The following is a 10,381-nucleotide window of genomic DNA, read 5'->3' as shown; positions in this document are numbered from 1 at the left end:
GTGCCAAGTACTGACTTCAGTACTTAAGGAAAGTGTTGACCCACCCAACATCCAGCTCAGAGCAGCGACTCCTACAGGAAGGTATTAACCAGAGGCCAGGAACCCTTAAACATTTCGTTGAGCACCATTCTTTAAATCAGCTTCACTGGGGGATGAGAAGCAAGAAGATCAATCTCGGGCTTGTCCCTGTCCATTTCCCAACCCAGGCCTCCCTCTACCCAGTGACTAGAGAATCCCATTTGAAGTTTAAATAGCTCCCTAGCTATCACGGGGCCCTCTTCCTGGGGTTCCCCTTGAGATAGGGAGTCCAGAACAGTGTTGCCCTTTGAAGGAGACAAAGAGCCATCCTCAACCTCTCCTGAACTTGAACATTTGGAAGACACTCACACCACACCATACCCCCCCCCCCCCCGAATAATCCCACGAGGAATCTGTGGAAAGGTAGGCCAGGGAAGCAGAGGCTGGAGCAGTGAAAGGGAGAGCCTGCTGCAGGCCCAGTCAGGGTCACCTCCATTGCCAGACATTTATATTCACCTGTCGGGCTGCTCAGAGTGGGTGAGGGGCTGAGCTTCAGGTCTTCTTTGGACTGCCAGCTCCCAAATAATGACATGGAGATTTTTTTATTAATTATGAAAGCTTGGCCTTAGCTTAGGCTTGTTCCCAACTAGCTCTTAAAACTTAAATTAACCTGTTTATATTGATCTACGTTCTGCCATGTGGCTTGTTACCTCTCCTCAGTACTGCACATCTGACTTCTTCCATGTCTGGCTAGCCAATCTCTAGCCTCAGATTCTTTCCCAGAGTTCCTATCTCTGCCTGGAAGTCTATCCTCTCCTGCCTAGATATTGGCCATTCAGCTTTTTTTTTTTTTTTAACCAATCAGAAGGTGTCTTAGGCAGGTGAAGTAAAACAGAGACACATCTTTACATAGTATACAAAAAGGTTATCCCAATACTTGCCCCTTTTAGTCCAATACAAGGCTCTTTCTCTAACATCAATGAACTATACACAATAAGAACAATTATCTGCCAGGTGGTGGTGGTGCACGCCTTTAATCCCAGTACTAGGGAGGTAGAGGCAGTCAGATCTCTTTGAGTTTGAGGCCAGCCTGGTCTACAGAGTGAGTTCCAGGATAGGCTCCAAAGCTACACAGAGAAATCCTGCCTTGAAAAACCAAAAACCTGCCATTCTGACAGGTGTAAGGTTGTATCTCAGAGTCATTTTGATTTGCATTTCTCTGATGACTAAGGATGTTGAGCATTTCCTTAAATGTCTTTCAGCCATTTGAGTAGTTTTTCTTGATTTCTTCCTTCATATCTGTAGTCAAGATTTTCAGGAGGTCTTTCCCATTTGAATCTAATCTTTTCCAATCTTGATGGTACCCATAGCTTTTCTTATCCTGTAGAAACAAAAGCAAAACCTCTTTCCCAATGTAACACATATCCTGGTTTCCGTTCTGAGGTCAACACATCTTTAAAATATACAGGCTGATTTAATCCAGCAGTTTTTTCCCCCTACTATCCAATGTCTTTCTGCAGCTCTTGTTCCTTTCTCACTAGCATTAAAAAATTTAAAGTTAATAATAAGTTGCAGAATTGTGTAGTATGTCTGTAATATGCTTTATGTTGTGCTATGCGAAAAACTGTTCTATTTTACTACAGACATACGCTGGAGCATTGTCTTAATTTGTAAAGGTGTTCCTAATATAAATGTAACTTCTTTTTTTCATTGTTGTTATTATTATTTTTTCTCCCAAAACAGGGTTTCTCTGTGTAGCTTTAGAACCTGTCCTAGAACTCATTCTGCAGATCAGGCTGGCCTTGAACTCAGAGACTTGCCTGCCTCTGCCTTCTGAGTCCTGGGTTAAAGGCATGCTCCACCACCACCCAGGGACAGAATTTCTAATAAATGTGTAATTACAGATACTGACCTGAAATGGTAGACTTGAATTTGTTATCAGGGCTTGCAAGAGGCCCTCTTGAGTATTTCCCAACCAGGGATTATCTTGTTTTTCCCTTGCTGATCTGCATTCATTAGTCCAATGTCAGCCTTTGCCACACTTTCTGCATATTCCAGAAGGCTGGGGCCTTCTTTTTGGACTATCTCTAGAAGAAACATTGTTTCTAGGAACACCTTGCCTACAATTCCTTTTGAAATGGCCTTGCTTGCTACAGCCAAGACATTTGACAGTTTGACTTTCCTTTTTTTTTTTTTTTTTTTGTTTTGTTTTGTTTTTTTCGAGACAGGGTTTCTCTGTGTAGCTTTGCACCTTTCCTGGGAACTCACTTGGTAGCCCAGGCTGGCCTCGAACTCACAGAGATCCGCCTGGCTCTGCCTCTCGAGTGCTGGGATTAATAGGCGAGCGCCCTGTGGCTTTTCTTAAAACTTTAGAGATTACTTCTCCTATTAAAGTTGCACAATAACTATGAGCTCCAATATCAGCAGTATCTCTCTCTGTCTCTGTCTCTGTCTCTGTCTCTCTCCCCCCCCCCCCTTTAGTTTTTTTTTGAGACGGGGGTTTCACTGTGTAGCTTTGGAGCCTGTCCTAGAACTCTGTAGACCAGACTGGAACTTTGTATACCAGGCTGGAACTTTGTAGACCAGGTTGGCCTCGAACTTTCTACCACCTCCGGGCCTCAGCAGTATTTCTAATCCATTCTATTGGTGCTGATCCTGCCTTCAAAGGCCTAATTACCCCATTTGTATTCTGAATTAGCATTTTCACAAGCCAAAGATTCAATTAATATTTGTCTGACTTCCGGATCTGATACTATTTCATTTAAAACTGAGGTCAACTTTGCAAAAAATCAGTGAAGGCTAATTTGGACCTTGTATAATTTTAGTAAATGACTTCAGACCTCTTACCAGATTGTTCAACCTTGTCTACACTCACACCCCTGGCCACTCCAGCTGACTGGACACACTTTTGGACAGACACCTCAACAGCAACCCCAAGCAGGAGCCAAGCTCAACCCTAAGCAGTATGATGCAGTACCGGGCAAGAGTAGCCAACGTAAGCCTTGAGCTAGCTACTGACAACCGCCCGTGGACGTCTGGGGCATTTTCTAAAATCCAGCCCTGAGACATGGATAATCCCACAATCCGGGCCCACGCCAGGTGACCACCAGCAAAGTACCCTTATCTGCACACCCGTCGCCTCGAATTTCATTTCACTGTCATTGACCGCCTCCTGCTGGACCTGGAGCTGGAGCCAGCCGTTTGAGCATCACACAAAGCTCATCTGAGCCACAGCTGTCCCAGATGTCCTGCGTCTAGGGCCCCAAAGCTCCACTCGGTTGCCACCCACTACGACCATGCCCTCAAGGCCTGGCCGGTCCGACGTCAGGACCTGACCGCTGCCCCATAGCTTCCAAGTGCTTGCGACTGCTATGGTTTCCACGGCGCAGAACTAAATCCGAGCTGTCTATAAACCTCGCCTCCCCCACCTTTTCTCCTTTTCAAGGGCCGCCAGCAACACTTTGGGATCCAGTGGGCTATCCTGTCTTGCAAACTCTTGTCAACCAAGAACTGGAGCGCAAAAGAAAAGACGCATGCGCAACGCTGTTGCATTGGCCAGGGTACGTCACAGTTCGTATACCCTCTGGACGCAGCGTTCGCTCAACAGCGCCGCTGGTGTAGTGGTATCATGCAAGATTCCCATTCTTGCGACCCGGGTTCGATTCCCGGGCGGCGCAGTTAGCTTTTGTTTTTCTGTTCATCTCTGATAGGCCTTGTAATCTAAACATCCTTCATAACATCCTTCATAAGAAGGTGTGGCGCAAACGCAACAAACAAACCTTCAATGTGACAAACACGCTGGAAACACTGGCCCTGACAAGGTCCTGCAGCTTAGAGACTCCAGTAAACCACAGCCTGCCTCTACGGGAGATTTGATACCTTGATACCTACAGCCAAGCCCACCCGCCGGACGGTCTCCCGCCGGTGTGGACCCTTTTTAAGGAGTTGAGCGGCCTGACAGTTTCCCTGCATCAGGCGGCCACTCGGTACGACCACAACTCCCGTCGTGCCCCGCGCAAGAGCTGGACCACACCTCCCGTCGTGCCCCGCGCGCATTCCTAGTTGGGCTGGCAGCACCGCTGCGATGATGGTGGCTGCAGCTGCTGAGCGAAACAAGGAGCCCATCCTGTGCGTGCTCCGCCAGTATGTGGATCCTGCCCAGCGCGGCGTTCGCGTGCTCGAGGTGGCCTCGGGCTCCGGCCAGCACGCCGCGCACTTTGCGCAGGCCTTCCCGCACGCCGAGTGGCAGCCGTCGGACGTGGACCAGCGATGCCTGGACAGGTGTGGCGGCTCGGTGTCTCCCACTTGCGGCGGCTTGGGTCTGAGCGGCCGGCGGGGCTGGCGGACGGGAAGAGAGGGCGGGACCAGGTCTGGGTGCTGGACTGAGGAAGTGGACGCGACCGGCTGCAAAGCTACCTGCTGGCCGCTCCTTGGGATTTAGCCCCTGAGCCACTGAGGGGCATGGCTGGCCCTAGCCCACGCGCTGCTCTCCACAGCATTGCCGCCACCACTCAAGCTCAAGGGTTGTCCAATGTGAAGGCCCCGCTGTACCTGGATGTGACCTGGGAGTGGGAGCAATGGGGCGGGATCCCGCAGCGATCGCTGGACCTGTTGCTCTGCATCAATATGATCCACATCAGCCCCCTGAACTGCACTGAGGTGAGGACCACTGTGGAGTCCAGCTTTCATGTTGCAGGGAGGGAGGCCTGAGTCTTGAGCGCCCAGCCCAGCTTACCCTGCCTCCTCTCTTCAGGGGCTTTTCAAAGCAGCCGGACAGCTGCTTAAAACCAAGGCTGTGCTGATCACCTATGGGGTGAGTGACCCTACCTTAAGAGGCCCCTAGCAGCCTTAGGTGTTTCCCAGTCTCTAGTTGCCCTGAGGCTGGGCCCTTGCCCTTTTCTTTCTTGGGAACAGAAAGGGGGTGTTCCATGCATACTCTGGATCCCAGCAAATCAGTCCCATGGGAACGACTGACCTTGGGTCTATGGACTGTGTCTCCTTGTTCCCACAGCCCTTTGCAGTCAATGGGAAGATCTTTCCCCAGAGCAACGTGGACTTTGACCTGACCCTCAGATGCAGGTCAGACCTGGGTGGGAGGGGTCTTGGCTCAGAGGGCAGGTGGGCTGGATGATACCTTCAATTCTGCAAGTGACCTCTACCTCCCTCCCTGACTGCAGGAACCCAGAGTGGGGGCTTCGTGACACAGCTCTCCTGGAGGAACTAGGCCAGGCCAGTGGCTTGGTCCTGGAGAGGATGGTAGGCAGGGCAATGTGGGGGTGGGTAATCTCCCTGTGACTAAGGGCCACTCCAGCAAAGTATTTTTCCAGGTGGACATGCCAGCCAACAACAAGTGCCTGATTTTCCGGAAAGAATAATCTATTCCCTGACTCCCATGTGCCTGCATCTCTGTCAAAGGTTCTGTCATGGCACAAGCCCCTCCCTCATTAAGTCATTCCTTGGGATAAATTAGCCCCTCCTAGTCTGGTGGCCACAGTGCTGCAGAGAACCTGGGTCCAGTGGGCCTTGAAATAAAGCCGTTCCAGCCCACTATGGGACATCTGTAACACACAGCTTGCTGGGAATACCTGGGGGAGGGCAAAAGGGGCTTGGCCTGAGGGAAGATTGGGACTTGGAGGTGGCTGAAGCAGGATTGAGCTGGCTTCCTCCTCTGTCCCTGGAGAGAAACTTATAGGTCTGTAGGAGGGCCCCCAAGAGTGACTTGGTGCTAGTTGATAACCCTCAAGCAGAAACTGGAGCTCCATCTCCTCACAGGACTCTAACTGAACAGACAGACAGTGGTGGTAGGGGGCTGCAGCTAGAAGAGACCCAGAGGCTGTGAATCCCACAGGTACAGACATTTATTCAGCAGGAAGGAGGGCAAGAATGGGGATTATGGATAAAGCTAGTCTTGGAAGCGGTTGAGCAGTTCACAAGCCTTCTTCTCAAGCAGCTCTGCAATCTTCTTGACTCGCTTCTCGCTGGCAGCACGGACATAGCTGTTGGCATCCAACATGGCTACCCCTTCCCGAACCTCACCCATGATGACCAGAGGCCCATCACCAGCTGTCACATTGGGGCATGGGCAGGCCCAGTCCATGCCACTCAAGGTCACCTCCAGGTATTTGGTGCCCAAGAACTTGAGGCCCATCTTGTCGTCTTTGAGCACATCATCTAAGGCCACACGAGCAATGCCACCTGCAGCCTCTGGCTCCTCCAGTACCTCTGTGAGTCGACCCACAATGGCAAAATCACTCCGGCACAAGCTCAGAGCCAGCTTGCTCTTGAGGCGGCAGGCACGACATGGTGGTGTGCGTGGTACAGGGCAAGCATCTTCACAGCTCTCCCGGCTCTCAAAGTTATTGCTATTGCCTTCACAGCCACTGTAGACAAAGGGGTGGCACTGCTGTAGCAGGGGGCTGTAGGCCCAGCGTGGCTCCCAGCCCTGGCAGGGGCCCTGAACCGCAGGTAGTGTGCAGGCATCCCCAGGGCCACGGGCACAGGCCTGTTGGCACGCCTCGTAGGTCTCGAAGCCCCGGGCAGCTCCATCACATTTGAGGGCTGGGAAGGTCATGCAGCTGCCTCGCTGTGGGTCAAAGCGCCAGAGGACATGATGAGGGGTGGGGGGCCCAACACAGGCCTGTGTGTCAGGCTGGCACTCAGCCAGGGCTAGGACACCTGGGTCCCTGTCCTGAGTATTTGCCCGCTGTAAAACAGAGAGGGGGAAGTCAGCCCGCAGCAGGCCAGCGGCGTTGCGTGCAGTGCAGGTATACAGGCCTGCATCCTCCAACTGGGCATTGTAGAGCACTAGCTGCCCAATACTGGTGACAACCACGTTGCCATACATCTGGTCAGGGCGCATGATCAGGTTCTCCCGCTGATGGCTCTGCTTCTCCCAAGTCACAGCAGGTGGTGGGCGGCCGCTAACATCACAGTGGAGGCTGGCTGTTCCCCCGACATGTACTGCCTGTGGTGAGGGGCTGTTGTACAGGGCAGGTGGCATGGGAGCAGCTCCAGGGGTTGGCCGAGCAGTAGTCTCAGGTGGTCCTGGGCTGCTGAGTGGCCAACTGAGAATGTGCTTGCAGGGTACAACATGCAGGTGGAGACCCCGCAGGCAGGCCTCTGCGTCCATATAGCAGCGGTTGTAATAGGTGAGGCCATCAGAAGCACAAGTGAAGCTGGGTTCTTTCTCACAGCGGTCACGGCAGCGGCAAACCGGCTGTCCGTCCCAGATGTCACAGTCAGAACCCTGTTGTGGGCATTGGAAGCCTTCGCAGGAGGCTGCTGTCTCAGGAACAGCTGGGCCACCACCGGGGAAGCGGGCCGCCACGCAGCTCTGCAGCCCACACACATTGGTGCAGCACTTCTCAGATGCTGCACAGTCCTGAGGGACAGGGACAGTTTAGTGGAGTCCTGACCCCTTCCCAGCCTTGCCCTGCCCTGCTCTCCCCCCAAGAAGGGGCTGCCTCTCCTAAAGCCTGCTTCTCTATGGAAAATGGTGGCAGTACTTTCTGAACAGTATGAGCAGCAAGGCCATATGTGTCACCTTATTCAACCCCACTGAGTAATCCTCAGCACCCCCAAGCAGGCCTCCTTAGCACCCCCGCTGTGCGGATGGAGCAGTGCGCCAGCAGCTGCTCTGCCATCAGAGGGCGCACCACTTAGGGAGTTCTTTGTCCCCTTCCCAGTCTGGGATATGAGGAAGGGACCATGGGCAGGGCAGGGCAGGGCAGGGCAGGGCAGTACTATCTGCTGGGGTAGGTCAGAGGCCTGGGTCTACACGACTCAAGAAAGAAAGTGGTGCTTAGGCAGGCTAGAGACAGTATTGGTGAGGATGAGTCAGTCCAGGAATTGGAGATGTTCTTATTCTTCAGACAGGTGACGGCAAAATGGTGGGGGCATCCTTTGAACCCTCTATACAGGTCATAGCCCCAAATCCAGGGAAATGAGTATGGAGGGCCCTGGAGAAAGCAGACTCCTAGGGTTGGGGTCTACTCCACCCACTGAGGAAGGAGCTGGGGTGGGGCCCAGGATCCCATGAGATGCTAGAGCTCACCTGGTCCCTGGTGCACTCACGCTCACAGGTGCTCTGGGCGTCCACCCACAGGTGGGGGCTGAGCTGGTTGGGGCACATGCCAGGGTGGCTTCCAGGCTCTGGCAGCAGGTTGGTCTCCGAGGTCAGATGGATGAGCACGAAGACAAAGAGCAGAGGCAGGAATGGCTGTGGGGCAGGCATGGGGACCACAGGGCCAGGGGGTGGGATTGTGTGGCCACCAGGCACTCGTGGAGCCAGGACTCCCTACAGGCATCCACCTTATAGGGTCCTGGGCCTAGGATTGCTACCCCTGCCTCAAAGAACCCTCTTCTGTGACTCTTTGGCCCAACCCCCCCAAAGGCTAGAGCACACAGCTGATGCTCCTTTCTGGCAATGTGAATAGGTATTCTGGGGTCTCTCAGAACCTGTCCACAAAGTACTGGCTGGCCCTCTCCCAACCACTGTGGGTGGCTCACAGGCTCTGGTCAGCATAGGACTGGGAATGGAAGAAGAGGAAGGGCTGGGGAGGGGCCAGAGGCCCTGAAGCTCAGAGCAACTGACCACTAGGGTCACCAAGGGGCGGAGAAGGGCTGGCTAAACCAGGGAGGGGGACGCTGTAATCCGAGCCCCTCCCTCTAGGAGCTGAAGCCCAGCAGGGATCAAAGTCTCCTTAAAGACCCTCCCACCCTCTGCCCAGGGAGGAGGGGCAGGGCTGGTAGATTTCAGCTTTTGTCCTCAGCCCTCCAGTCTCCAGCCCTAGCTGACTACTAGCCTGGGTTTTCTCCAAAGGCAGCTGAAGACGGCACCTGTCACAAGGGATATTAGGGCACATCTTCAGCTGGCAGGTGGTAGAGGTTCTGTTCTCTTCCAGGACCCTTCACGATTCACACTTACCAGCAGGTCTTGGCGTAGAATAAAAAACCTGCTAGGGTGCCTGGCATGGTGGTGCATACCTGTAATCTCAGCAGTGAGGGGATGGTGGCAGGAGGGTCCAGACTGAGCCCAGCCCACAGCTATGTAGTAAATTCCAGGCCAGCCTGGCTACATAAGGAGACACTGTCTCAAAAAAACAAAACAAAACAAAACAAAAAAACCCAAAAACAAGCCCTGTCAGGCTTTGGCCAGCTCACCAGTTGATGGCACAGCTCAGCAGGATTTACCCTCTCAGACATACCTGTTTCTCTAAAACAGGGTTCCTGGTTCCACTGCCAGGGTGCTATGCCACTGAGTGCCTTCAGATGGGCAAGGCAGGTACAAAATAAAATGACTACCTTTGTCTGGGTGGAAACAGACAATCCGTGCACACTGGCCAAGAGTCTCATGGCAGTGGTACATAGTATAAACAAGGGCACAGCGAAGCCACCAAACTGACCATACATAGGACTGGATATGTGGTTGTCTCAAGGGATGGCCAAGCGCATCCTTCAAAGAGAAAGCATCCTAGATGTTGCTCAGGGATCTGAGTACATTCAAACCTTGCCCCAACAACCCACCATGAGGGCCAGCATCCATTCTTTAACTGGACTAGAGGCTCCACCACTGTGGGGGAGGGCAGGGAGATCAAAGCTGGTGGCAAGACAAAGGGCCTGCCTGGAATCTGCCTTTCCAAACCCTTTCTGTGGCTCCAGAGGTCCCCAGGGAGTGGTTTTCTCAGAGACAGGAAGGAAAAAGTCTGTGTGACCCTTTGTCTGACCTCCTGACCCAGGAGGCAGGGTAATAAGAGCCTGGTCTAGCCAGGAGATCAAGAGATGACTACCAGGCGCCACTGTCTGCTGTCTTACAAAAGAGCTGTGGGTGAGCCGACTCCTGGGGACGAGGGGGCAGGGATGCTCCTAAGGAAAAGTGCAGGTGGCACCTAAGCCAGAGGCCATATTCAGAGTGAACTGTACTGCCCCACTCAGCTTTGCCTTCCAGTGTATCAGACATATCCCTAGCTGAGCAGGGCCCTACAGAGCCCCGTAACCTGCTAGATGCTTTCCTTTGAAAGGTACCAACTCCAGGTCCCATTTGCAGATGCTCTTGAAGCTGTGTTAACTATGTGAGACGATCTGCTGTGAGCTATGAGCAAAGGCTCTGTGAATAGTCAGGCTGCCTGATGCTGGCCTGGCCAAGATTAGACCCCAGGAAACAGTGTGGCTTGTAACCAGGCCTGGCTACTCTGTGGCTGGGAATGTGAACCCAGTGGATGGATGGCTGCAGGTCACCAAGGTCAGCTGCAGGGGACAGTTAACAAAGCCTGGGATCATTCTGGCAGGCACAAAGCAGTGCTGACTCCTGTGGCAGAGCACACTTCCAGACACCCCTCACCACCCCCAACAAACCACAGCCCAA

The 10,381-nt window shown here is 53.1% G+C and overlaps 2 protein-coding genes and 1 non-coding gene across 4 annotated transcripts; 2 read left to right on the top strand and 1 right to left on the bottom strand.

Annotated features, from left to right (window-relative positions):
- The first annotated feature begins 3,388 nt into the window (after nucleotides 1-3,388).
- Mettl26 (methyltransferase like 26) lies at nucleotides 3,389-5,582 on the top strand. 2 transcript variants are annotated; one of them, XM_059270270.1, is made up of 6 exons: nucleotides 3,618-4,299; nucleotides 4,515-4,677; nucleotides 4,772-4,831; nucleotides 5,030-5,097; nucleotides 5,196-5,274; nucleotides 5,346-5,582. In XM_059270270.1, exons 1-6 carry the CDS (start codon nucleotides 4,103-4,105, stop codon nucleotides 5,391-5,393), a joined length of 615 nt encoding a protein of 204 aa, XP_059126253.1. In that variant the 5' UTR covers nucleotides 3,618-4,102; the 3' UTR covers nucleotides 5,394-5,582. The 2 variants fall into 2 exon arrangements, with proteins under 2 accessions (XP_059126254.1, XP_059126253.1); XM_059270271.1 differs by lacking the exon at nucleotides 4,772-4,831 and having other exon boundaries at nucleotides 3,389-4,299.
- Trnag-ccc (transfer RNA glycine (anticodon CCC)) lies at nucleotides 3,625-3,695 on the top strand. The gene has a single exon. It is a non-coding gene; the product is annotated as a tRNA-Gly (tRNA).
- Nucleotides 5,583-5,858: 276 nt separating the features above from the next.
- Nucleotides 5,859-10,304, bottom strand: Wfikkn1 (WAP, follistatin/kazal, immunoglobulin, kunitz and netrin domain containing 1). Its single transcript, XM_059270272.1, has 2 exons — nucleotides 8,072-10,304; nucleotides 5,859-7,399 (listed from the first exon to the last, which is right to left on the bottom strand). Exons 1-2 carry the CDS (start codon nucleotides 8,249-8,251, stop codon nucleotides 5,921-5,923), a joined length of 1,659 nt encoding a protein of 552 aa, XP_059126255.1. The 5' UTR covers nucleotides 8,252-10,304; the 3' UTR covers nucleotides 5,859-5,920.
- Nucleotides 10,305-10,381: the final 77 nt, after the last annotated feature.

The sequence above is a fragment of the Peromyscus eremicus genome, chromosome 8a, assembly GCF_949786415.1.
Source record: "Peromyscus eremicus chromosome 8a, PerEre_H2_v1, whole genome shotgun sequence".
Lineage (NCBI taxonomy): Eukaryota > Metazoa > Chordata > Mammalia > Rodentia > Cricetidae > Peromyscus > Peromyscus eremicus.
Note: the sequence above shows the minus strand (reverse complement) of the source record. Positions and strands in the feature narration are given on the sequence as shown.

Coding starts and splice junctions, on each gene's coding strand:
- Mettl26 (XM_059270270.1), top strand. CDS start 4,103: ATGATGGTGGCTGCAGCTGCTGAGCGAAACAAGGAGCCCATCCTGTGC. Junction 4,678..4,771: donor GCCCCCTGAACTGCACTGAG/GTGAGGACCACT, acceptor TCCTCTCTTCAG/GGGCTTTTCAAAGCAGCCGG. Junction 5,098..5,195: donor GACCTGACCCTCAGATGCAG/GTCAGACCTGGG, acceptor CCCTGACTGCAG/GAACCCAGAGTGGGGGCTTC.
- Wfikkn1 (XM_059270272.1), bottom strand. CDS start 8,251: ATGCCTGCCCCACAGCCATTCCTGCCTCTGCTCTTTGTCTTCGTGCTC. Junction 7,400..8,071: donor GTGAGTGCACCAGGGACCAG/GTGAGCTCTAGC, acceptor CCTGTCCCTCAG/GACTGTGCAGCATCTGAGAA.